The sequence below is a fragment of the Manis javanica genome, chromosome 4 (genome assembly GCF_040802235.1).
Source record: "Manis javanica isolate MJ-LG chromosome 4, MJ_LKY, whole genome shotgun sequence".
Lineage (NCBI taxonomy): Eukaryota > Metazoa > Chordata > Mammalia > Pholidota > Manidae > Manis > Manis javanica.
The window spans coordinates 142652162-142679897 of record NC_133159.1 but is presented as its reverse complement, the minus strand read 5'-3'; the positions used below and the strand labels follow the sequence as shown (position 1 = coordinate 142679897).

The following is a 27736-nucleotide window of genomic DNA, read 5'->3' as shown; positions in this document are numbered from 1 at the left end:
AGGGCGGATCTTCCGGGCGTGTATTTCCGGCGACGGCGGCCGCGGCCGGGACGGTCTGAAAGCGGTAAGATGGCGGCAGCGGCGGTGGTGGAGTTCCAGAGAGCCCAGTCTCTACTCAGCACCGACCGGGAGGCGTCCATCGACATCCTGCACTCCATAGGTAAAGGCCGCCGCGCCCCCTCCCCAGCCCTGCGGGAACCGCTTGGCTTGTGTCGGGCGGCGGCGGCGGAGCGGGGCCGGGTTAGCCGGCTCCGGTGCTGCTGACTCACTGTGTGAGGGGGACGGGCCGGGGCACAGGCCGCTAGGACTTCCCGGAGCCCCCGGGTCCCGCCCCGGTAGGAAGCCCCGAGGCACCCCGGCGCCCCCTCGCTGGCTGCTGACTCACGGCGGGCCAGCCTGGGGTAGGAGAGCGGGCCGAGCCGGGCCCCGCCGCTCCCACCCTCATTCCCCGCCTCTCCCACCCTCATTCCCCGCCTGGCCCTTGCGGGCTGGCCCGTGGCCGGGAGCGGAGCCGTGCCGCCGGCGGCGTGTTCCGACCTGGTCTGCGTCTCGAGTAAGGGCCTTGGCGAAACCCGCCGCAGACAAGCATTTCCCGCCGTTACCATCAGCACTGCTCCTCCGGGTGGGAGCGCGAGCGCTCGCTTTGCTCCTGGAGTTTCCTTACGCGGGACGTTGGGAGCTGCTACTTCTTCCGTGCGCCGCGGCGGAAAGCTGCGTTAAAGGGGGACCACACATCTCGGGTTGGCGTTTGGTTTGAGGAGGTGACCGAGAGCTTCCTTTGCCCCCGTGTAGAGTGTAAGAGCGAGATGTTGGGGTGGGACCGCCCGGCTGGTGGAGGTGACTGATCGTCTAGTCTCCCGGTAAGAGGTTGGAAGTGAGTTGGGGGAGTTAGTTGTCAGCCGCGGAGTTAGGGAACTCTGGAATCGACCGGCTGCATATTGCCGGAGAAAATGATGGAAATTTTTCTTAAGGCTGCAATATGATTGTTTTACATCTTGCACAAAGCAAGGAAACTGAAATGGGAGCCTTAGCCAGTCGCTTCTGACAGCTTTTTACCGGGATTCAGGTGTGAACAGAAATAGACTTATGATGACAGAGATGGCTTTTAATGTTCAGTCATAAAGGGTTCAGTTAAGGCATGGGCTAACTCTTAACATGTACTAATATGATCTTTTTAATGTAGCTTTAAAAGATTCGAATTGAATCAACAAGTAGTATGAGAATGCACTTGGATGTGGGACCTCCAGAATGTTGGCTTTTATGTTGGCTTATTAATGTCTGTTGAGTTTTGGTACTTCTGACTTGCATGGAGAAAGGACAGTGACCTTAATGTCTTTATCTTTGGGAGTGTTCGAGAAGGAGAGGAGGTGAGGGTTAAGCTGCATCGGTGAATGGATGATATTGGTAAATAAGGGGTGTTTCATTTTGAAGTTCTGATCTTGACTTAGTTCAGTTACAGTTACAGAACCAGAGTCATCTCAGTCACTGCTAATTATGTATTTTTATTCTGTGAGTACACAGTAATACTTAGAACTAATATGAGCATGATTTGTGTCTGTGTGTGCCTAGTGCCTAATATTTTGTCTTTTATAATGTGGAAATTATGGTAAATACTGTCATTAGAGTATTTCTTGCTTGCCCACTGTACTAGGAGAGTTCCCTAAAGGTTCCCTGTTAGAGCAAGCTTGAGTCATGATGCTTGACTGCCTTACTTTTTCCGGACTCCATCATGGAGTATCAAAATCTTGGTTTTTGTCAAGTCATGATGCTTTTAAGAAAAGTGATAACTAGTGATGATCACTAAAATTATCACTACAAAGTTGGAGAGGCTCTTCAGTGTTGGAGTGGTAGAATAGTTATTAACTGTTGAAAGTGGGGCAGATAGCACAAAGTTATTTTAATAGGTTCTGAGTCCATTCTAAAGGAGCAGTCCCTCCTAAGGATCACACTGGCGCTTTGATTGGGTTGTTTTTCCTGAATGGCTTTGTAGGATTCCTTATCCTTAACACACCTAAAGCTGAGGGTTTCCATAGGCCTAAAGTTTATTCTTAGCAGACTTTTGACTTCATACTCATCAATAACTTGGTTATTTGATTTTAGTTTGTGGCAGGTAAATGCATACGTATGTTTCCTATTTTTAGATAAGGTAGTGCCTAGCATGGAGCTTTACCACCCCAAGTATGAAGAACTTGCTTTGTTTGAATTTTGCTTTAACCAGGTGACTGCAACAGAAACCTTAGTGTATGTGGGTAAAGAAAATTCTACTTGGTAGACTGAAAAAAAGGACATTTAAAATCACAGAGGAATCTATTTTTGTGATTTACATGGGACATGTCCTACATGATAATTTTACTTTTTATTTAAAGCTCTCTAGAATTTGTCTTTTATTAACTGTTTGAGTTTGTAATGTCTCGTGAGGGTGAAATTTCCCCCAGTCTTCACTTTTTATCAGAATTTTAAGAAGGTTTGCATTTTCCTCTTCCAGTGAAGCGTGACATTCAGGAGAATGATGAGGAGGCAGTGCAGGTCAAAGAGCAGAGCATCCTGGAACTGGGGTCTCTCCTGGCAAAGACTGGACAAGCTGCAGGTAAGTGCTGCCAGTGGGTTGCTCTCTCTTTTACCTGAAATGCTGGGTCAAGTGTCAAGTTTTTGTTGGAGTAAAGGAACATTAGGAATGCATCCACACTTTATTGGTGGTATAATTCAATTTTATTGCCAACTTACTGAGCCTAAGCTTTGTAGCAGGAAGTTAAGTGGTTGTTCAACTCAGTTCTTTTCATGAAAGAGTTTTTGTTCTGCAGGTGAGGAAAAGTCCTGTTCCTGATGGGATATAGTGATCTGTGATTTGTTCCTGGTTTGAATTTACACTGTATTCCCATATGTACAGGCAGCAGCAGTCTTCAGTTACTTCACCGGGCAGCTCTGATGTATGGAAAGTGGATAGTGACTTTAGGTCCCTGACTTGCAAATGACTAGGGATTTGCTATCCAAGTAAAAGACTTGCTGTCTTTTATTTCTGATACAGAATGAGTAAGATATTAAATGGAAAGAACCTTCCCAAAATGTCTTCACTGGTACCTAGGACTTTGTGCATGTAATTGCCCAAATACTTTAGTTGTAACTGAACTGTTGAATTTCTAGGCTGGAGATGATATTCTGTTGATGGGTTTGTCCTTGGAGTGAAAGTCCTGCTGACCAGAAAGGGCCTTTGACCAGTAAAGTGGTAATATTATTTATAGAGAAGCTGGCTTAAACTTAAAATGGATGGCTTTTGTAAACTTTAAAGTGAATTTAGACCTTATCTGATTAGAATGGATTAAGATAAGTAAGTGACCTTTGAATTCTTTTCCCCAAAATTATGTTGTTATCCAAGAGAACTATAGGTGGAAGCTAGCAAAAGTTACTTGAGAACTGAGATGTTTCCTAATTAAGGGTGAATAGCTTATTAATTATTGGGCTCAGTTAATAGAAAGCTGAGTAACTATGTATGAAATTGGGAGGATGTGTTTATGTGATTCATGAATCTTTTTTTAAAATAGCATTTAAAACTATCTGTAATAAGGAAAATAGTTTTTGAATGCTTACCATGAACTAGTTGCTGTTTTAAACCCAAACAATCCTTCAAACAACTTGATAAGGTAGATACTGTAATCCCCTTTACATTTGAGGAAACTGTATACAGAAAAGTTTAATAATTTATCCAAGATGACTCAGCTAGCACATAAGAGAGTCAGGATTTAGACTCCTGTAGTCCCACTTCAGAGCCCATGGCCTCATGGTATAATGGTTATTGCTTTTTACAGTTACATCTGCTTATGGATTATCAGTGGTAGGTGCTAGCCTTTTCATTTTAAGCTGAATTCCCTCCTATTTAATGTATTTATGTAGTCCTTTTGCCTGTCAGTGTCAGCTTGGGGGTTGCAAAATAGTTTGAATAAGTAGTCCATACAAAATGTAACTAATAAAATATTTTTACTGAAAGAATTAGAAAGCCAGGTAAAGTGATTTAAGTTTTTTCTGTTGTTGACATATCCAACATGTTGAAATGTGTTTTCCCCAGTAGCATGGATAATTTAAAATGTCATGTGGTATAGTCACTGTTTCAGAAAATTTATCCAAAAATGTGTACTGTTTTGTTTTAAATTCCTATTTTGTGCTTTTCTCTCTTCTAAGGCCTTGCCCTCCCCTCCTTGTGACCCAATACCTGAGAAGGTTAGAAGTGTAAACTTCTAAACCTATTGGGATTTAACAGGTGAATCATAAAGACTTTCAAAAACTTTTCCAGTTAACATTGGATTCTAAGAAAGAGTTTGATGAGTATAGGTATATATAATAGAAACCCTAAGGAAGTCTTGAGGCCTACATTCATTTACCTGTCTTTGCTATTAATAATTGACAGGTTTGTGTTCCTTTGATTTTTGGTTTCCTTGAGGACAGAAAACATGTCTGTTCCATTATCTTCAATTTTGCTTTATTGTGTGTTTAATATATAGCTAGCAGCATGCTAAGTACTCTACTCAAAAAGTTTGGTAGGATCCCTAACCAGAAGCAGTCCCTTGGGAATTAGTGAATTAGACAGCACTGATGCATAATAGTGATTGAAAGTAGTGCTGAACATCATCAAACATGATGTCTGGGCTTGGAATTTGCAGATTTCATAGCCTGAGACTCTTAAAAGGATTAGGTTTAGTTCTGTGAAATCCTAAAAAGGAAGTTCTGGACATATAATTGCAAATAATTTTAGTGAAAATAAGAGGAAGAGGTCAATATGATTCTATGGGAATTAAAAAAAAGTTAATTCAGTGTGTATCAACATGGAGAGAAACAATGTAATGAGGAAAGAATAAGAAACAGTAGCAGACTAAATTGAAAAATGAACTGAGTCTTTTGGCAACTAAGAGGCCATTTGTTTCTCTGTTAGGGTAAGAAGAATAACACCGAGTGTTTGGAGAAAATACTGTGATTCTAGCAGGTGCTAGAGAGAAAGGCAGACTGTCTAGCCCATGTTTTGCTCCTGCCTTTTCCAGGAAGGAAAATGATTTTCAAAAAGAAAAGATAGAAGTAACATCAGAGAGAATTAAAGCCAAGGTAGGTGAGAGAAGAGATAGGAGATAGTCTCTTTAAATAAGTTCAAATCTCTAGGCTCTGACAAATTCTGTCTTTTAATATCAAAAGAACAGTTCTAGCAGATGTATTTATAGAGCTACTATTATTATTCTGAGAAAAATCATGGAAGATGGAAGTGTATAAAGAAACTGAGAATGGGCAAAACATTATTCCAGTTTTCAAGAAGGTAATGAAAAAAAATTCTAGATAGTATGAACTGATAATCATCAATAAAGTTCTAGAACAGACTATTTGATAAAGAGGTTTTAATCACTTAAAATCACTTTAATAAGAAAAGACTATTTCATAGCCACCTTAGTTATCTTTGGTTTGTGTTATCAGCCCAGTAGATTTGCAGGGCTTCATAGACAATGGCTTGCCAGTTATTTTTGTAAGTAAAGTTTTGTTGGAACAAGTCACATCCATTTGTTTATATATGTATTATTGCTTCTGCACTACAATGGCCTACCTGCCACTGAGACCACAGCCTGCAAAGCCTAAAATATTTACTATTTCGCTCTTCACAGAAACTTTGCCAACCCCTGGGTTAGAGGAACAATATATATTACTTTTCTGATGTAAGCAGGATATGTGAACATGTGCTGTAATTTAATGACAGGTGTAAGTTATGCATTTATCATGACAGATGCATTATCTGTTGACCTGGAGGGAGGTCTAGCATCTCGTGATAGGTGTATGTCCTTGTTCTTCTGGTCAGTGTCTGGCATTATGGCCAAAGCCATTTCAGAAGGCATGCTTATTTTTGTAGATGGCTCAGTACGGTAGAGGACAGAATTAAGATTCAGAGTTATTGCCAAATCCAGCAAGATTAAATTCAAGTGTGGTAAGTATAAAGTTATATACTTAAAGTATTTATCAACACAGAGGGTGGGGAATTATCTGTTTATGCAAAAAAGATCTTAACGGACTCAGTCTGAACAAAGAGTGCTATAAGAAAAAGCAAAACATGCTGTCTTGTGTTACCAGATCTAGAGAGGGGCCAGATCGAGAGAATTAAGCCATGGCTTTACTGGTCAGACCCCACCTGGAGCATTGTTTTTAGTTCTGGCTACTACGAGTGGTACATTTGCAAACTAGTGTTTCTTCAGAGTAGGGCAACCAAGTGATAAGGAATCTAGAAACCAGGCTTCAGAGGGACAGTTGAAATAGCTAAAGGCGTTCAGCTTGGAGAAAGGGAAAGTTAGATATAAATGATAGTTGTCTTCAAATATTTGAAGCCATGTTGAAGGAGGATATAGACTTCTGTTTTAAAAAGATCAGTTTAATTTGATCAACATTGGAATAGTCTGCTTTTGAACATTTCTTTCATTAAAAATTGTTCAGAATTTTTCAGGCATAGTAGGAGATGATGTGGGAGAAGGCACATTGCACTAGACTGCTTTTAAAAAGCTACAGTTTTATAATATAATTGAAATTTGCATATGTACAAAAGGAATTTGAAAGGGAGAAATCAGTGGCATGGATGACTCAATAGGACTTTAGCTGGACCTAAAAGGATATCCAAGATTTTACATTGGTAGAGAAGATGGGGAGAAATTCCAGATGGGAATGCAGCATAAGGAAGTCATGAAAACAGGAATGTGTTTAATCTATACAGAGTAAATGGAGTGGCAGAATGGGAAAAAAATCTTAGATAGTGGGACCTATCAAAGATCAGTACTGGGGAATAAAGGGAAAGATGAATTTTTCCACTATATAGAAAGTCTGTTTTGTACCTGACACAGTCCCATGCAACCTGTGACTATTTAGGCAGATGAGGATTTTAGGACCCTGAATTAGCACTCTCAGGAGGGTAAGGTTTGCTTGCCCTGAATTACAGTTCTCAGGAGGGTGAGTCTACAGTTGGAGAATATTAAAGAGGCAGTGGCACTAAAGTAATTTTAACCTACTTTCCAAAAGTACTTACTTAGTTGTTGAAATATTCTCTTAATCTTTATTAGTGTTTCTGAAGATGCTCCCTTAAAATTACTGTACCAGTTTGTTTTCTTATACAGGGGGAAAACACCTCTGTGGTGGACACCTTGTTTGGTTATAGTTTAATACTTAGGTTTGGCAGGTTAATGAGGAATTTTAAAGCATGTAACTTTAAGAGAAGAACACCTTAACTTACATGTGAAAAGTTTATTCACAAGAGTGCTAGGGAAGTGACACTGCTAGAAGGGTAAACTGAGGAGTACGTCAGGAAGGGAGGAAAAGGTGAACCTGGAATGGAAAATCTCTTTGTGTTTAGAGCAACTGCTAAGGCAGACTGAGAAATTTAAAAAAAAAAGAAATTACTCCTATAACCTGATCAGATTTGTTGGTTGTGAGGCAATGATTTTGTGTGAGGTGGCAGAGACCCAGCATATTTCATGTTCTAGAAAACTGTTCTCTTGAAATTATGAGTACCTTGCTGTTTATCTTTCATTAAGATGGATAAACGAGGCAGAGAGATAGAAGCTTTTTCCAGGGCCCTCATAGTAATCCAGTGGCTGAGTGAGGAATAGAATACAAATTTGGTATATGTTGTTTACTTATTTTTGCTACTCTGTTACCTGCTAAGAATGCTTTGAATTCCTACTAAGTTTCATTTAGACTGATTCCAGTGACAGTACTGGTTTTATGATCTTGATCATTTTTTTAATGGATATTTTGTCCCTAATATTGATGTTAACTGTTTCTTTTCTGAATTGTCTTCCACACAGAGCTTGGAGGACTCCTGAAGTATGTACGACCCTTCTTGAATTCCATCAGCAAGGCTAAAGCAGCTCGTCTGGTCCGATCTCTTCTTGATCTGTTTCTTGATATGGAAGCAGCTACAGGGCAAGAGGTAAACTACTTTAATGAAGAAGGTAGACAATATGGAAAAAAGTGTTTAAGTGAAAGAAATGCCTACCTGCACTGTGGTACTAATGGGGAAGGGACAGCTGGGAGGACAGCTCAGGACATATCATGTCAGTTTCTCTTTGTTACAGGGCATTTGATACTTCGGGTCTGTTCCATGCTTTGCTTTGTAAGTGGAGAGTGTCAGTGGTCCCTGGAATTCTCATTACATCAGGGTCACAAACTGATTCTTGTCTTTGAGGTATTGTATTGCCACACCTTTGTAATGTTTTCTGTGTCACCAAAGCTCATGGTGAGCACTAAATAAGTCTTGTAGCATCCCTTCTTGGCATGTTTTATACTGCGTATATGCTTTTATTGTGGGGAGCATCCATCTGTTTCTGTCTTGTGTGTGCTGAGGTGACTTTGGTCACCTGTACTCTTTTCTACAAGTTCAGACTAGATGCTGAGTTGTGTTGAAGGGTGCCTCTGTGGAGTCACTGAGCTGCTTCTAACATTTCAAAGATACCTGTATTTTCTGCAGTTTCAGAGAAGGAGACACTATCAAAGATGAAACGGATTTTGGAAAATGTTGCAGATTCAAGCAGGGTATATTGTGGTTGCTTGAACCTGTTTGTGACTGTAGTTGTTGTCTTCCCTATAGATATATTGATCAGTACTCATTGAATGCCTGTTATGTGATAGGCAGTGTTATAGGTACTAGTAGGGGATACATTTGTTAAAAACACACAGTCACTGCCATCACAAGGATTATATTTTAATGAGGAAGACAGGCAATAAATATATACAGCATCACCTAGTAATAAGGGCAGGGATAGGAATAGCTAATTAGTAATGTGTCTGATTGTTTGCTGTAGCCTCTGTGGGTGTACAAGGGAAAGGTATGAAAGAGCATAGCAGCATATTGAATAAATAATGAGGAATTTCAGAAACCTAGGACATGTGGATTCCACTTTGAAGTCATGTCTTTTGTAAAATTTCGTTTCTTGCCTTAGTGATTCTTTGAAGCCTAATTTAAACACCATAAACTAATTTCATTTGTAGAAAATTCATCTGTAGAGAGGTCTTCAAATTCATCTCTTTCTGAGAGAACTATGTTTCATGATAGCAGATCAAAAGTGGATAATATTTAGGCCTTTTGACTCAAAGCATTAGAATTATTTCTATGAATCATGTAAAAGAAAAATGTTTTTTTTAAAGGGGTATTAGTCTTAGCTAACTTTTTTTTTTTTTAATTCTTATGAAGAAGTGGCACCATTTTTTTTTTGAAATAGTGTGCCTTCAAATGGGCTGTGCAATAATGTTAGTTTGAAACAGACTGATACATGTTACTTGGAGTTTTTAGGCAAAAATTTTTCCAACTCCTCTTTTGTATACTGAAGTTTCTGGAATTTGACCCTTCCCATAACATAGAGCTGACTCAGTGGATAGAGCCGTATTTATTTAATGATTGGTTCTCCTCCTCTGTGGAAGTCCTCAAATCATACACTGCTTTCTTAACAACTGGCTAGTGGGATTTACTGGCCTTGACCATGTGGTTCCATGTCTGCTTAGGCCCTCCTTTAACTGTGTACAGTGCCAGTGCTCGTTGCACATGACATTTTGTCAACTAGAAGCCTTTCTTTCTTTTCATAGGCTGAAGGGAACCATTCCTAGGTATTGTCTCATTTTATCACCAGTGTTTCTTTAGTGCCAAGTAAAAACTGCCGGTTTGGTTGTTTTTGATGATTAACAATTTAACTTTTTCTCAAGAGCCACAGTCTTTATCCACTTAGCAGGGCCGCTTCTTTTTTTTCTGAGCACAATTCACAGGATCCAAAATATTTCTCTTTCTCCTACTTCATAGTAATGATAATGCCTTATTTTTTGTATAATATTCTAGCAGGGCTTCTTTTAATTATTTTTGTGTATTATACGTTATTTGCTTGTTTTCGAACAAATTATGAATCATCCAGAACTATTACACCTGTACCTCAAACTCAACAATAGCCATCAATATTCAACCATTTATTAAATTAATGTCAATTCAACTTTCTTCAATGTTTGCTTCTCTACCTCTTTTATTTGTTCTTTCTTTGCAACTAACGTGTAGTTTGGTTCCTAATTATTTCTTATTTAGGCTAGTGCAAAAGCCTCATTCCATCCTGTATACCACCATTGTGAGAGAGAGCCTACCAGCTAGCCAGCCCTCTGAGTATTTTATTCTTCTCCCCACTCACCCCCAGCTTGAGCCTTCAGTGGCTCCCCGTTGCCTGGAAAATTAGGTATTTAATGGTTTTCTCTAGTACAACCTATCACAGCAGCCTGATATCCTGGGATTCTGTGAGCGTACCAAATAATGCCAGTTATGTTAGATGCCTGGCTGTTTGCTGAGCAAGCCCTGTGTGTGCCTCATACTGTACCTTTCCCTTCTGTAGTCTCATCTCAGGTTGCAGCCAGAAATCTTTGCTTGTTGTCTTCAGTGTGATCTTAATTCTGTCACTGATCCACGTCATGATTTGTGCCTATTTTTTATTATTCTGCCATATATGACAGTTACTTAAACATTTGCCTTCTTTACTGTAATAAAATTTCATTCAGGTAAAGCAGTGTATACTTTGTGGTACCACAGAGCTCTTCTCATTTCTAATACCTGGTTACTCCTTAACCATGGCTACCTCTGATCTCACCCACCATACTATTCTTTTACTTTCTTTACAGCTGTAATACTGGCTTTTTTGCCGGAACTTCAGACTGTTTTGGCCTTGGGGCATTTTTATGTATCTTGATTGCTCTCAGCCTGATTTTACCGTGGTTTTTTCCTTCAGATCACTTCTTACATTTCATTTTGCTTGTATTTCACTTCCTCAGAGACTTTCCTTGATCATCCTATTCAGAATACTTTATCTCTGCTTTACTTTTCTTCATATTTATTTTACTTATTAACATCTCTACCCACCTTAGAATATAAATTCCGTTAGCATAACTACTTTGTCCTATTCACTGCTGTATCGTTGGCCCTCAGAGTAGTTTGGCCCAGGGGAGCCACATAACTAGTATTTGTTGTAGGAAGGTGTGGATGTCTTTGTCGTGGTAGATGATCAGCAGATACTTTGTTAAGACATAAAGTTATTGAATTGAGATAGAAGCATGAGTGTTACTTCATTTGTCTAGATGACTCAAGGTCTTCAACTTGGAGTGAGGGGAAACAATAGAGGAGCATAGGTGGATCACTGTCATAGTAGTATTGAGCCCTGATGCAAAATACAAAGTTTTAGAACATTGTTAAAGGAGTTAGGAACTTTTTGTTAGAGAGTTTGGTACCAAGAGTATGTGGGAGGGGGTGTTCCTTGCCTTTTTTGTGTGGGGACTAACCGTTAAGTCAGATCTACAGAACAGTCTTTGGCTTGCTGTGTCCTGAAAGCTTATGATTCAGATTAAGATCAGGTTAATTGTATAAGGTTTAGAGCATAGAAAGTGAGGATGTGGGGGTAGGTTAGAAGAGTGAGGATGGAGTGATTGGCAGTAAAAGAAAATTGGAATGGGCAGGGGAGAAAGGAGACTGAACCAGACCCTTGCCAAATTGAAATTCCGAAATTAACCTTACTTTGCAGGAATCTGTACGTAGTTGCCTAAGGGAAGTCATTTTTTGGTAAAGTCTGTCCAACTAAAACATACAATAGCACATTTTAAGAAACTGTATGTTGAAAATTCTATTATTGAAATAGTTACACCAGTGGAAAAAAGGAGCTTGTGCTAGAGAATTTGAGCCTTGGAATGGTAGTGAATAAACTTGTTAATTTAACTGTTTTTTTTTTTACCATTGAAATTTACTTAATAAAGGCATTTTAAAAAAATGGTTGGGTGTATTAATTTAAAACTTCAGTATCTAATTGTGACTGCATCAAGCTTGTGTACTCAAGTACGGACTTCCTCCAGAAGCATGGGCTTCTCGCATATTCTTTCCCCTTTACAAGTCGCTGTCAGCATTAACAAAGCACAGAGCCTCTCAAACAAAGTAGCTGTGAAGCAAAGGCAGTGGCCTTTAAAATTCTTCCTTAGAAGTGGAGTGCTGGTTCCACCAGTTAGAGTCCTAGATAATGCAAATCTTGTACCCCATAATTGATAACAGATGGGCAGGTCATTTTTGTGAAGAATCTGTGCTCTAGGAGAAATGTCTGGAATGACCCGAACTTATTAAGGCTGGTTGAGGTAGAAAGAGCCCTAGAGATAGAGTCAGTTCTAATGCCATCAGCTGATATGTGACCATGAATGGGTAAGTCACTTAACATCTGGATTGTCAGGGAAATGGGGACAGGTGAAGAGGCTGGAGTAGAATTCAGTGTTTCTTAACTAGGAAATACATCAGAGTGGCCATACTATATCCAGACCACTCAATCAGGAGCCTAGGCATTTATTTTTGTATTGTTTGAAAAAACTGCCTGGGTAAAATTGTGATGGTAGTAAGCATTTCTTAGTCTCCCACAACATATAGGACTAAAAGACTGTTTTTTTACTAAAAATATTCAGTAAAATATTTTCAGTTCCATTTACATAATGAACAGAGATCTTACTTTTGAGTTTGACTTTTCAGAACATAACTCTAAATTTGTGATTGACTTGCTTTTATTTTAGTCTTTGTAGATTTGTTATGGGGTCAGTTGAGAGAGTTTGGAGTTGGAGATTAAGTAGCCACCAGGGGGCTCCAATGAGTTGTAAAGATTTCATTGGAACTCCAAGTAGTATGTAATGTCATCCATTTATTTAGTGAGCTTAGACTAAGGAGTTTAAAGCAGACCATCTGTTGTTTCCTTTTCTCTCCTTACAACATCTCTTAGAGAACTTCGGACTTAAATAAAAACCTGTTGTATTAGCAATCAGTGGAATCAGTTTCTTTTTATCTTATGCTCTGATTAAGAATCTTAATACAAACTTCAGTAACAAAAGTGGTACATACACGCTCTGCAATACTTAATAGGTACTTTGTCACAGCTACTCTGTCAGGGATACCTGATGGCATGTAGACCATCTAGCATAGAACACTACTTTAAATCAGTTAATTTGCATATTATATCACTGCTTGGGTGGCAGATAGGACTGGGGGTTCATAGTGCCTTTAAATAAAGCTGAAAAGTCCTTTTAAGTGTTAGACTAATTTGAATTTATTTTTACTCCCTTTATTATAAGTTAAGTTTGCTGTATTGTGAAGATGAATTGATGAATTGGTTAGCTGCTCTTCTTAGTATCTGAAAGGAAAGAGGCAGCTGGACCTTTTGAGTCTAGGGGAAACAGGATCAAGACATTTGTGCCTAGGCAGAAAATTTCTCCCCCTTATTACCAGTGTATTCACATTAACAGATTACTATTACTGTTTGCAACTATTCAGGGAGAAATTTCTGCTTTAAAAATTCCTCAGCCATTGTAGAAAATTACATTCTAGGGCTATCCATATGTTGGAAGTTCTGGGTCCCTTCTGGGAAGGTAGAAGGGGAATCTTGAAGATGAAGCTCTTTTCCACAAGAACACAGTCTAAGCCCAAAGAAACTTCGTGTATAAAAAGCCAGGCTGATTCTCCAATATGACATAACCATTACACATTGAGATATTGTGGATCAAGGCATGTTCCCTGGAACATTAAACAGAGCAACTTAGATAATATATAGGGAGGAAATTAAAACTGTTCTCCAAAGCATGGTTTGTGGGTAGAATGTGAGGACATAATGCTGCATGTACTGTCTCTGCTCCAGGTCGAGTTGTGTTTAGAGTGCATCGAATGGGCCAAATCAGAGAAAAGAACTTTCTTACGCCAAGCTTTGGAGGTATGTGCTTATGTTAATTGATTTCAGGTCCCTACACATTTGACAGACTATGAATGTAAGTGACACCATCCTGATCAGAAGTATTTTCAGCAACTTTGTATTATTCAGTTACCCAAAGATTATTGGTAGTAATTTCACTTAGGAGAATTGCTCTGGTTGAAGTTTTGAAAGACAGAGCTGCTACTTGGTTCAGAGAAGTAAGCAGCAACATGGTAAAGTTAACAGTCAGTGGCCATAATGGGAGATGTAGCCATGGACTAGATAATTTCTTTGACTAGATTTGATGCTATCATCAGGACTTGTACGCTCAACAGTAACAATTCTGTGACTGTCAGTCTTTGATTTCTTTCTTTGGCTTTTTTTTCTCCCTTTCCATCAGTCAATGCCTTTTCTCTTTCCTAGGCAAGACTGGTGTCTTTGTACTTTGATACCAAGAGGTACCAGGAGGCATTACATTTGGGTAAGTAAGTTGGAGGAAATTAATAAGGCATATAGCTAGCTAAATAAATGTATTCTGAACCAGGCTGTACTCTTACTAACATATTAATTTATGTTTGCCTACTTCTAAGAAGGATTTAAGGTGGCTTATAATTACTGAATCTGTCATATAAAACTGCATTTGGAAGTTCTAAGAAACTAGGGTTAATCTGTCAGATTTATAGAACAAAAGGGTCAAATTACAAGTATTTTACTTATCACAGTTACTATATCTACTTGTAATTATTAAAATCTATTTTATATCTCAAGGTATTAATTGGGTACAAAATATATGGAAACTACAGTGGGCTGACTAAATGCTTTCTCCCATGTGGTCTTTAAAAACTCTGAAGTATTTGCCTACTGCTTTCTTTTTTTTCAATTAACGGGTAAATCCAGACTGTTTACCCCACATGGAAAAATATGGCTTATGTGATCTGTGAGAGTGAAAAATTGCCAGTATTCAATTTTTTATCCTGCAAAAATGGCAATTTCATATGGTTCAAACAAATAATAGCATTTAAAAGTAATAGTTTTATTAAGATATAATTTCACAGACCATAAAATTCATCCTTTTAAAGAGTACAGTCCGGTGGTTTTTAGTATATTCACAAAGCTGTGCAACCACCATCATTATCTGATTTCAGGACACTTTTATCACCCCAGAAAGAACCCTGTGTACCCATTAGTTATCACTTTCCCATCCATCATCTCCGCACCCCCAGACCTAGGCAACCACTAATGTACTTTCTGCCTCTGTAGATTTGCCTGTTCTGGACATTTCGTCTAAGTGGAATCATACAATGTGGGGTTTTTTGTGACTGGCTTAATTCACTTATGCAAAATGTTTTCAAGGACCATCCATGTGGTAGCATATATCAGTACTTCATTCAATTTTTATTACTGTGTAATAGTCCATTTTATGGCCATGCCATATTTTATTTATTCATTCAGCAGTTGATGGCCATTTAGATTGTTCCCACTTTTTGGTTATTGTGAATACTGCTATGAACAGGTTTCATGTGGATATGTTGTTCTTTGGAGTATATACCCAGGAGTGGAATTCCTGGGCACTGTAGTAACTCTGTTTAACTTTTGAGGAACTGCCAAACTGATTCCAAAGTGGCTATACCATTATATAGTCTCACCAGCAGTGAGGGTTCCAGTTTCTCCCTGTCCTAACATTTGTTAATATTCTCTGTTTTTTTTACTTTAGCTCACTTTGTGGGTGTAAAGTGGTATCTAATTGTGGTTTTTATTTGTATTTCCCTAATGGCTAATGATATTAAGCATCTTTTCTTGTACTTATTGGCTATTTGTATGTCTTGGTAGAAATGTCTGTTCAAGTCCTTTGCTTATTCTTTAATTGGCTTATTTGTGTTTTTATTGTTTATTGTGGATACAAGTCCCTTTATGGAATATATGATTTGCTAATATTTTTTCCCCCCATTCTATGGGTTGTTTTTTCACTTTCTGGAGGGTGTCCTCTGAAGCACATTTTAATTTATCATTTTTTCTTTTGTTATACTTTTGGTATCATATCTAAGAAGTCATTGTCTGATTGAAGATCGTAAAGATTTACTCCTATGTTTTATTGGTTTAGCTCTTACAGTTAGATCTTTGATTCATTTTGGGTTAATTTTTATGTATCATGAAGTCTGTTTAGATTTGATTTTCTCATCTGAGACGGGGAAGAAGGTGTATTTGGAGAACACTGGTATGTCCAGAACTCTTTCCTTCCCCCACCAATCCTGGTGCCTGGTGTTGGGTATGTAGGCTTGTGATTGCTGGACAGGAAGAGAGTGAGATTAGACTCCAAACTGGATGACAAGTTTCAGGGTTTTCTGGATGGAAATTCTTAGTGTATTCACATATTTGGAGTGCTTTAAGACTCTGGGGTCTGATTTTGTCCTTTGTATGCAGGAAGTTCAAAGACATCTATGCTTTTCTTCTGGATAATACCATGCTAGCAGAAAATTTAATTCTTGCAAATACATAACCTCATCTTGAGTTCAGGCAGGTTTCTTTATCCTGAGTGTTCTTACGAGGGTGGGAAAGTGAGATTTTACAGTATTAAGGTACTATGATTATGGCTAACAAAGGGTGTGTGTATTTTTCTTCTCCAGGTTCTCAGTTGCTGCGAGAATTGAAAAAGATGGATGATAAAGCCCTTTTGGTAGAAGTACAGCTTTTAGAAAGCAAAACATACCATGCCCTGAGCAACCTACCGAAAGCCCGAGCTGCCTTAACCTCTGCTCGAACTACAGCAAATGCCATCTACTGCCCCCCTAAATTGCAGGCCACCTTGGATATGCAGTCAGGTAATACTCATAGCTGTTATGGGATGTTTTCTTAAAGATGATCTTATCTCATAGGTAGAAGGAATGGGGTAGTGGCTGCAGGATAAAATTGGCTGATGGGGCTCAAGCTTCCTCAGAGAAGCCAGTTAGAAGGCTACCTCTCTAGCCAGCTGCCCTCTGCCCTTCCCACTCCCCTCCATTAACTGCTAATAATGCCTAAAATACATTCAGAACATGCTTATTTGTGGTTGACCAGATAACCTGTTGTTAGAGCTGAGGTCCTAGAGCAGTCTCACTTAGGTTTAGAAAGCTCTCCGTCAGAGCCCCTTAGATGGTAGCACTTCCTTTCAGGGTTGGACTAACCAAGTCTGTTGTCACTTCGAGACCTTTGTAAAGCATGTTGGACTTTTCCAGAGGGCCTCAGATCAGGGCTGAGGAAAGACTCCCCAGCCTCAGTTTCAGTCTTGTGTAGTGGATAACTTTCTGATGGAGTTGGGGCTAGGAGGCCATGGATGTGCAGTAGAATACTTCTTCTTGTAGTTGGCAACTATTAGTTGTAATTTATTACCATCACTGAAAGAAGCGCTGGGACTGGAGGCAGAAGCCTAGTGTAAGCCTGGTGTTAATAACCTCTGCAATCTTTGTTTCCACATCTGTTACAGAGAGAATAGCTGCCCCGCTTGCCTCTGATATATTGTTAGTAGCAAATGACATGTTTCATTACTCAGTTTTTAGGAGCAAAAGTTCTAGAAACAAACTTTCCTGGGTTGAAATTTCAGTTTTGTCAATTTTTGGCTGTATGACTTTGGGTAAGCTATTTATCTTTAGCTGATCTATAGAATGGTGGTAATAATTTACCTCCTCATAGGATTGTGATGAGGATTAAATGAGATGATGAATATAAAGCTCTTATGACAATACCTAGCATTGACCAAATATTTGCACTTTCTTTAAGCCCCTACTCTTTTATTATGCTCTTCCTTAATGGACAAGAGTTGAATTAGCATTGTATTTCTCAGGAAATAGAGGCCTTTTTTACGTGAACCAGCTTTACTTTTCTTTCCAGGTTTTGTATCACTGCATTTTACCCCTTATCAGGTGATCCTTCTTCCTGTCTTTTTGTTCTATTCTAAATGTTTAGTCTTTCTTGTCCACTTGGATCTTTCTCTTAATCTTTGAACTGCTTCAGCTGAAAACAGCCATTTCTCTTTTTAAATTGCTGTATGCAAGCTTCTTGAAAAAGTTGAGAGAGTATCCTCCTTACTAGGTGACTCTGTTGACCCCTTGAGAGAAGTTGAACAGCCCCTTTGTAACCTCTGACTTTTGGCAGGGAATTTGACCCCAATGAATACTCTAGTCTTCTTTAACGTCACTGTCCTCTTAGTCCCTTCCCTTGACTAATTTATCTTCAGTCCCACTTTGCTGTCCCCTCTTCCTTCTGACTGCCTATGAAGTGTGGGTGTCCCTCAGCGTTGTTCTCATAGTTCCTCTCTCTGCTCTGTCTGACTCTTGCCTGATTCCATACTGTCCCATGGCTTTAGCTGCCACGTACCACTGATCGTCTCTTCATCTGGATCTGCAGTAGCGTCCCTTTCCTGAATTCCAGATCCAGAGTTATAGCTGCATAGTGAATATATGTACACACCTAAATATTCCATAGATATCTCGGTCTTAATGTGTCAAAACTAAAATATTATCTAACCTCTTCATCCTCAATTGTTGTTTTCTACATTTCCTATTTAGTTAACAAATCATTATTGATTAGTTGCTCAAGCTCTTGTCTTTGGGGTATTTTTACTCCATTCTCCTTTACCCTTCATATCAAATTAGTTGCCACATTAGGTTGAATGTGCCTTTAAATCTGCCCTTTCCTTTCCATCTCTGTAGTCACTACTGTCATTAAGGCCTAGACCACTGGAGTAATCGTTTATTGATCTAATTGTCCCTAATCACTTTTCCCAATCCTCTTTGCCTTATTTGGCCCCAGTCTCTTTTCTGAAACAAATCTGATCATGTAATTTTCCTATGGTTCCACATTATCCCAGGCTAAATTTTACTTTAATTTGGCATTCAAAAGGAAGGCAACCTTTCCTTTTCATCCTCATCTCTGGTTTTCAGTCCTAGTCACCAGTGACTTCGTGTGTTCCTGCTTCTGTGCTTTGCACATTTTCTCTTTGCTTGGGAAGTCCCCTTTCATCTGTCCTTTTGGCAAAATCTGATGTATTTCTTCCACATCCAGCTCAGATGTCTCCTTTATAAACTTTTTTTCGGTGCCCTCTTTGCTCTCAGACTTCCCTGTCAGAGGTATTCTTTCTACATATTAATGGTACTAATCTCCTCTTTCCATTTTGGTGATGTCTTTCCCTTTGTGAGACAGTGACTCCTTGCTTTATTCATGTATTTCCTCTATAGTGGCTATACCAGTGCTTGATATATGGTAGGTGCTTGTTAATATTTGTGTGAATGAGTGACAGTCTAGTTTTTTGTTTTGTTTTTTTAAATAACGGACCTCATATGCCAGCTCTGTACTCATAGTCCTCATGTGGCCTCTACTTACGATGTGCTTGGAAAAGCAGTATACCAGTTCTTGGTGCTTATTTTATATATATATATTTATTTATTTATTTATTATTAACCATCTTATTTTGGGTCTGGTATATGCTCTTCTACTTCTAGGCTAGGAGATCTGGGACAATGGTGATTCTAACTCAGCTAGGTTAGTAGTGTTAATAGTTTGTTGGGTACTCTTAAAGGAGCTCTTCTTGGTTGTAGGGAGGGGCCACTTTTCTCCAGGCTTCTAATTAAGAACAGTAGTAGAAGGATCTGATTACTTCAGCCTCAAAATAGGAGGCTTTTTGGGTAGGGTAAAAAGTACTGGGCATGGCATGTATCACTCAATAAATGGTTACTAAGCCAGAAGTTCCCAGGTGTCATGCCAGGCATACCAAGTATGTGACAGGTGGGTTAAAAGTGTGCTGAAACATCAATCCTCTGGGGTCATGTGTAAGCAGTTTCATCCTTTTACTCTAGTGGGCTGAATACTTTCTACATGTACCTTGATGTGAAAAATGTTAGGAAGCACTGTGGTAAACAAATGGATGGGGCTGCGGTGTGTAGCCTCATAAGGGGTTGAGGCAGTTAGAACTGATACAGAATCTGAGGGCTTAGCTGTCTCTCAAAATAAAAGGAACCAAACTTCATGTTATCTCAAGTGATGTGTAGATTGGGGGTCATAGCAGATTTAATCAAAGTTCAGCTCATTGGAGGCAATCCAACTGTTAAGCAGTAGAGAGTTGTTTAGATGAACTATGGTATATCAGCCTGAGGAGATGCTTAACTATGTATATTAAGTTCATGGATTTGGCGTTATGTGAAATCTATATACTGATTGCATCTAGGCAAAAGCACATCCATAAAGGACAAATATCTATAATGAGAATATGAGAGATTGGATTTTTTTCTTCTCCCCTGAAAGCTGCTTACATATAAAAATGTCAACTTTAGAAAAACTATCTTAGAGAAATATCAGAACAGGTCATTCAAGCAGTCCAGGGATATTTGCATCAACTTCCTGACTTGTGAAGGTGATGTCATTTAGGGTAGACATGGCTTTTTCTAGTGGCTCCAGAACATAGTAGGACTGCAGTGGTGATGGAAAGCATGGGAAAAGATGTTAGAGTAGGTGGTTTTTAGGATCCCTCTTGAGTTGGGTCTTTAACATCTTTGGAATGTGTATTGGCAAGATAACATTGAACTAGCTGACAGAGACTTTGGGCAGGTCCTTTCCTGTGCTCTTCAATAAGTAGATGGGGTTGGGATAGATTTCTGAGGCCCTTTCCAGCGCTGATCTTTCCTGGTTCCATTATTCATGTGGTTCTTACTCCTTTCTTTTCAATGCCCAGGTATTATTCATGCAGCAGAGGAGAAGGATTGGAAAACTGCATACTCATATTTCTATGAAGCATTTGAGGGTTATGACTCCATCGATAGCCCCAAGGCCATCACATCTTTGAAGTACATGTTGCTGTGCAAAATCATGCTCAACACGTAGGTGCACATTAACTTTGGGATATGAGAACTTAAGTCTTTCAGCTAAGTTTCCCTGCCGTAGCAGAGATAGCTTGGGCAGGGAGTTTGGCCAGTTAAAGGAGCAGCAGGAGCCACTTCTGGAGCTGGTTGAGGTAGAGGGGGAGGGTTAAAGGTATCCAAAGCACTTCTGATCACTAGTTTTTCAGAGTTGGAGAGACAGAGTTTAGAAATCTCCTTCCTAGCCTCTTGGAATGTTTTCCTCATCCTGTGGTTATTCTCTCCAGATGAGGTGCTGAGCACAGGGCAGAGGGCCAGGAAATAGCTGACAGAACAGTAGCAGCAACTGGGCCACCCAGAATGGGAGTGGGTTAAGAAAGAGGTTAGGGAGAGGTTTGAAAAAGGGAGCAGCAGAGATTTTGACAAAGGTCTTTTTATAAAGAATTCTACAGAATTTGTCCACATTCCTTTGGGAATAAATGAGACTGACTGGGATGCTGTTTGGATCTTTGGATTACACAGGGGTGCTGTTTTACTAAGATCTGTTATATTGGGATTTGACCTTATGCTTAACCATTCTGCCTGTTGGGTTTATTACTTTTGGTAGGTTTAGTGCAGCTTTCTTTATAACGTTGGAGTTTTCTTATTTAAGTGCTGAGCTTTGGCCCAGTGTGGTGAAAAGTCTGGCTTCTGCAATGTGAAGGGCATATGGGTTTAGGGCTGGGGATTCGTTATCTCTGTGGGCAGGGTCTTCTCAGTAGAACTCTGAGAAAAAGAAATTTGCTTAAACCTATACTTAGAAATGTAACATTCTGGAACAATTGACCAAGTGTCTTTTTTTCTAGCCCAGAAGATGTCCAGGCCTTGGTGAGCGGGAAGCTTGCACTTCGGTATGCGGGGAGGCAGGTAAGGGAATACTGACTGCAGTTCTGATTTCTATTCCCTCTGATGCTAGCTTGTTGTCAGTCATGATGCCCAGTGGGACCAGTGCTCTTCAGGTCTCCATTCTACTCTTCATTCTTTTTTTGCCCCTTTCCCTTAAGCCCATTTAGTATATTTCCTATAGTGTTAAATTATTGGTCTGGAGACTCAGTATTTTGGTGCTGTCATGGATACCAGGTGGTTTGAGAGACTTAGAGAACTGAACTGTATGTAGCATCTGTAGTGAGTTATATTGTATTTAATTTTGGCCAGAAAAATTATCTGCCGTGAGCCTGACTTGTCAATTTATCATATATGGGACGTGAAGTATTGGCTCCTCTGACTCTAGAGCCTGGTAAGGTCTGATGCCCATGTGCTTTGGGGAGGTTGGATTGCTTGGCACAGAAACTAGGTTTTGGTATCTCCCCTGAGTGCTTCTCATATCAGTATCTTTCCACTCATGTCCTAAGTTTTGGGTATGGTGCAAGAAGAAGCCATTCATTGGAGGTCAGTACCCCCTTTGTGCCTAAGTAGGGAAGAATGTGACCTATGTAAAGATGAAGTCTCAGATGTCTGGATCATCTGTTCTTTGTACTTTGCTTGATTATCACTAGTGAAGTAAAAGTAATCTTTCTAAATTTCGAATGCAGTTGTCTGTAAACAGACAGATTGGTTATCTTATTATTTCTTTTGGAGGAATGGCCACAACAGATGACTTCCTCCTTCTCTACAAGTGATCCTAATTGGCTTTTCATCAGAAAGTTTCAGATCAGCTCCTGGTTTTGACCACAAGAATCCTGTTAATACTATGGTGAAAGACTCACTCCCCTCTCTAGAACTGGAGTTGAGGAGATTGGCTGAGAGAGGTTAAATATCCAGGGCAAGGTCAGGTAACTAGCAAATGGTGGAGCCAGGCTTTGAACTTGGATTTTCTGGCTCTTAGTTTCAGGCTTTTCTCATGACATTTGTTATTGTAGGACAGTAGTGGAGACAAAATATACTAATGGTTAGCTTTTTGCACCATTTTAAAAGTCTGCTGTATAAGATACCCAATCCTAGTTTAAGTACATGGACTGGTTACAAGAGGAGCTTCTTTTGGTCCTTTGTACCTCGATGGCAGCTTTCAAGCTGGAGTCAGGCTGGTCTAGAAAGATGAATGTTGTAGATTTATTGTTGAATGGAGATTTGATAGCTTGATCACTTGTGCCTTTTATAACCAAGTTACAAATTGCCCATAACCACTTGGTTGTAGCTTCATCCTTCTATGGGGTTTTAGGAATCAGTGTAATGGGGAGAATTTTGATGCCTCAACCCTGAAAAACCTAGGCCAGTGCTCTACCAAACCTAGCAGAATGAGTCTTGGTAAAACAGGGCAAAAAGGAGTCTGAGGGGATAAGGAGGTCTTGGAGTTGGGGGAAGAAATCACAGTTTTCTGGCCATTTTCCCTTTTAGCTTGTTCTTCTTTGGAAAATGTCATATTGGGGTCTGTGTTTTTGGGGGGAAACTTTCTGTTAGTATTAAATCATTTCAGATTTCAAAGGGCTAATGGGTGGCACAAACAGTGGCTTTTCTTCCCAGGTCTCTGAAGAAGAAAAACAGTGGTGCAGGTTCTTCCTTGTAGCCAGAAGTTGTATGAACATAGCCTGCTTACGAGACTTGTTTGTTGGGATGGAAATGTGTAAAATAGGTCACTTTCACTATTTTTCTCTTTATTTTTAGACAGAAGCATTAAAATGTGTGGCTCAGGCTAGCAAGAACAGATCACTGGCAGATTTTGAAAAGGTAAGTATGGTATCGGGTTGGTAGGGAACGGGTGGAGGAGAGGAGCATTTAAGTACTTGTAAAAAAATTTTTTTTTTAATTTTTAAGTGATTATAGTTTCATAAGAAGTTATAAAGAGAGCACAGAGCAATTCCATGTATCATTCTCCTAGTCTTCCCCCGTGGTTACATCTCTGTTGTAGCAGGATATCCAAACCAGGACATAGTTAAACACTTTTGTGCAATGAGACTTGTTGAGTTGTAATACCTCATTTATATATAGCACCTGTCAGTTTCACAAAGTTCTTCCTGTCATCCTTTTTTCACAACAAGCCTATTACCTGCATTTTATGGCTGAGGAAGCTGGGAGTCAGAGAGGATGCTGGAAGTCACAGAGCTAATGTGTGTCAGGGTTTGACTCCATGCCTAGTGCTTGTTGCATGTGGCACAGTCGTAGGTATTCCCTCAGGTCCAGAAACGCCAGGTCTGCTCCTCCTCTGTGGGCAAAAGAGAAATCTTAGTGTGTGCAGCTGGGCTGGAAGATACTTTCAGGCTGATGTTCCAGACTTGCTTTCCCTCCTGTGTTTTTTACTCATGGTTTGTGAAGGTTTGAAAAGGGAGAAAAGCTTGTGTGAGCAGTAGGGTGTGTCCTGTGCGTTCTCCTCTGAGCCTCTGTCTTCTCAGTCTGCATATACAGAGAATGTAAACCTAGACCCAGGAAGAAAACGTTAGTGTGGGTGGAGACTAGACTGGCTGCTGCCAAGGTTCATCACCCTTCTGGAGGCTTCTTGCCAGTTCCCACACTTGGCATGATCTGTTGCTTCCCATATACCTTGTAGCACAGTTGACATGAGGCGGGGACGTTGATTTACTAACGGTAATTGTTACATACATGAATAAGCAAACTGTCTCCATCATTTTCCTCCAAAGTTTGGAGTGTTCGATGAAACACTTTGATAAATAGGGGCTCCTTGGAAAAAGGGTCTGTCGCCAGTTATTTGGGGGACACTAGGGTTAAAGTTAGAAAGGTACTTTGTTTTCTTTTAATTGCTGAACTGTACTATGGTGATGTTCCTTATAAAATTTCAAGAGCTAGCTATGGAATTCAGCATTTCCTATTATTTAATCTCAGAATTCTTTTCCCCCCAGTGGAGACACTGTTTGTCCTGTAAAAATACATGTTGAGAACTGCTTGTTTAGTTAATTTGATTTACAAGCTGAGCTGCTCTTGGGGCTTAAGTAGTTTGAGCTGTTAACATGGGGCTTTCAGATGGAAAGGTGGTGCCTAGAGGTGGCTCCATCTTTAGTTCTTAATGTTCCTTTTCTTCTGTTCTCTGTCACGGCTGTTCTTCCATCCCCAACCAAGTCCTCCAGAACCCCAGTCAACCATGTAGTTACAAGGGCCAGTGGGCTGTTAAGGAACCTAGGAGTAGAGTGACTTCCAGTGCTCCCCTGTGCCATCTCTGTGACTGGCTCTTTTGGCAGGCCCTGACTGACTACCGGGTGGAGCTCCGGGATGACCCCATCATCAGCACACACTTGGCCAAGCTGTATGATAACTTACTGGAACAGAATCTGATCCGAGTCATTGAGCCTTTTTCCCGAGTACAGGTAAGAACTCTGCTGGGGCTTGAGCCTTTCTCTGGCGTGAGGGGGTCCTGGCTAGGCATCCTCACTGCTCCCCCTCCGCTCCCATCCAGAATAGGGACTCGCTTCCGCTTCCGGAGTGTGCCTGGTGGGCAAGAGGCCCCCAGGAGCTTGGGCTTTTCTAAACATGGGAACTGCAGTTGAGGAGAGGGATGCTGGGGGGCAGAGGCTGGCGGGAGTGCCCACCTTGTATTGAGTGTAGTCTCCTCCTTGCTTTTCTAGTTACTGTGTGTATGGTAAACGTTTTGTCACTGGGTGTGTGGAACAGGAGTGTATATATTGTCTGTAGTGATGAAGGGCAGGCTGATGGACAAAGCACAGGAGACCTAAGCACGGCCAAAGAGCGTCTGACCCTGTAGAGACATTCAGCAAGATTTCAAGAGAGAGCAATTCACCCTCCTGATCCCCCATATTAGAGGCAAAAGTAAAACTTTCAGTGTTGGTGTCTCTCTGCCTTTCCTTTTAGATTGAACACATATCTAGCCTCATCAAACTCTCCAAGGTAAGGAATCCTGAGCTTTCCTTGGGAATAGGGATGGGGGTGGGAGTGTGCTTACACCCAATGGGCCTTGTTGGAAAGCTCCCAAGCTTCTCAGTGGGGAATGGGGACTTGGGCTCAGAGCTGGAGTTGCATTGTTGCTGTTGTGTTTTTTAATCCAATTGCCCTAAGACCCTTTGATACAAGGCTTTCACATCAGTGTTATCTCTGACTAGTGGATACTGGCCTCTTTAATAATGTGCTTTGATTTTAGGCTGATGTGGAACGGAAATTATCGCAGATGATTCTTGACAAGAAATTTCATGGTGAGTAACAGTCACACAGATGAGGGGGCTGGTAGTGATGAAATGGTTGAAGAGACATCGTGCTCTTATCTTGAAAGATGTTTTTGTCTCACTTGGTGGTTTCCTGGGATCCTGGCCCCTCTTATCCCTGTGATGAGAGTATAAAAAACATGCACAAGTGAACAGGGAGACATGCGCTGTGCTCTGTATTCCTTTCTGGAGAAAGTTAGGCAGCTGGGGAGTGGGCTTCTTCTCACATGCTTGGCCTCTAACCCCTTTTTTTACCTGGGCTGACCTTGTGTTTCCTGCAGGGATCTTGGACCAGGGGGAGGGTGTCTTGATTATTTTCGATGAACCCCCAGTAGATAAAACTTATGAAGCTGCTCTGGAAACAATTCAGAACATGAGTAAAGTAGTGGATTCCCTCTACAACAAAGCCAAGAAACTGACATAGGTGAGTGCTGGTGCTGGACCAGCCTGGGCAGCGCTGTCTTCTGCCTGTCAAGACTGAGAGCCTCCTGGTGGCCTGGCGGCTTCCCCGATTGACACTGCTCTGTCTTCTCTTGCAGAGTTGGATCTGTAGCGGTCCTTTGGAGAGTGTGTGTGGCGGGAGAGTGAAACCTTTGGGGAAAATGCTAGGGGATTCTTTTTTCTTTATGTTCTACTTTTCGCTCGGAAAGTTTTTAAATCCTCATTTGGTGCATCTGTATTCCAGCCAATAGGTGTGCCAGTTTTCATGTAATCTTTACTGGCCCTACTTGGGAGTGGGGAAATTGCTTAAAAAAAAAGAAAAAGAAAAAAAAAGGTTATTCTAAATAAAAGGAAAAGGCTTACACTACCCAAAGCTGTGCTCTCTGCCTCTTGGGAGAAGGCCGCAAAGCCAGGCCCTCCGCCAACCACTGGGGGCTCCTGATCCACCTGCCTGGCGTCACCTCTCTTCAGAATTGGGTGTTTGCCTGACCATCAAAGCAACGACTTTTTATTCTGTTTGTACTGAACCAAAACAAACAACTGTGTATAGACTGCTATTTTCTTTGTTATTTGAAATGAGGTGTTCCGGTGTTCTTTCCCCTGCCCTATGGCCTGTCCACTAGCCCTTCCCCAAGCAAGGGGGCCGGCAGGCTGGCCGAAGGTCTGCCGCTGCACCTGCACAGCTCCGCTCCGGCCTGTGAAGGAAGGGGAATGAGTCCAGGAGCTGGTGCCCACTCCGGCCACACGAGGAGCAGTGTGGACCCTTGGGGCCTGCTGTGCATGTGGCTCTTTTTAACCCAGTAAACTAGATTAGATTTCAGTGTTTTAATTGTCCCTTCTCTGCTCTTTTCTCTCCCTTCGCTTTCCCCTCCGAAGTGGAGACCATTCCCGCGTGTCTCTTCCTTCCACCTTCCCCCTCCAGGGGAGCCAGGCTGTCTGAAATCCATCAGCTTCTCTCCCTTTCCCACTCCTCCTCTCCTGCTGTCAGATGGGTTTTTTCCTTTTTTTAACAGTGATCATCGGAAATGAGACTGTGGGATGTGGGTTTTTTTGTTTTTTGTTGTTGGATTTTCAAGCGACCTCATGTTCGCCTCCTCGGGAGCCTCTTTATTTCCGTCCTAGAAGTTGAGTGGGAGGTAGAGCACTGTGCTTCAGCATGCTTTGTTTTATGATGAGATTGCTTAGCAAGGCGGTAATGCCATCTGGGCAGGTAAGCTTCTGCACCTCTGTTGTGTTCAGCTGTATTTTCTTCCTCTTATCTTCTCTTTGTCTTTTCCTCTCCCCACCTCATGCCTTCTTCCTGCTGGCCTCCTTTTATCTTTCTTTCCCTTTCTCAAATTATCCTTCCAGGTTTTCATAATAAATTTATATTTTGTAAAAGGATTTTGTTGTACCAGGTTTTGCATCCTCTGTGAATCTGACTGGCTTTTACTTTCCTCTCCAAAATCATGTTTTTGTTCTTGAACATCTCTCCCCATCATGTCCAGTCACTGTTTTGGTTTTGGCACCATCAATATCAAATGTACAAACGGTTCTTGCTAACCAACACCAGGTATATCTGATGTTCAGATGAGTTCCAATAAAAACAATTTTTTTTTCAAAA

General features: G+C 40.6%; 1 protein-coding gene across 2 annotated transcripts; it reads left to right on the top strand.

The window, feature by feature from the left end:
• PSMD11 (proteasome 26S subunit, non-ATPase 11) lies at positions 1-27736 on the top strand. Of its 2 annotated transcripts, XM_037018642.2 has the most exons (14): positions 1-160; positions 2486-2587; positions 7812-7936; positions 13677-13748; positions 14151-14208; positions 16352-16546; positions 20428-20572; positions 21397-21457; positions 23192-23254; positions 24718-24843; positions 25346-25381; positions 25632-25683; positions 25974-26116; positions 26232-27736. In XM_037018642.2, the coding sequence occupies exons 1-13, from the start codon at positions 70-72 to the stop codon at positions 26114-26116; spliced, it is 1269 nt and encodes a 422-aa protein (XP_036874537.1). In that variant the 5' UTR covers positions 1-69; the 3' UTR covers positions 26232-27736. The 2 variants fall into 2 exon arrangements, with proteins under 2 accessions (XP_036874537.1, XP_036874538.1); XM_037018643.2 differs by lacking the exons at positions 25346-25381; positions 25632-25683; positions 25974-26116; positions 26232-27736 and adding an exon at positions 25169-25310.

Excerpts from the sequence above, each read along its gene's own strand:
- PSMD11 (XM_037018642.2), top strand. The coding sequence starts at position 70 with ATGGCGGCAGCGGCGGTGGTGGAGTTCCAGAGAGCCCAGTCTCTACTC. Across the intron at positions 7,937-13,676 it reads AAGCAGCTACAGGGCAAGAG|GTCGAGTTGTGTTTAGAGTG; the intron begins GTAAACTACTTT and ends TCTCTGCTCCAG. Across the intron at positions 24,844-25,345 it reads AGCCTTTTTCCCGAGTACAG|ATTGAACACATATCTAGCCT; the intron begins GTAAGAACTCTG and ends CTTTCCTTTTAG.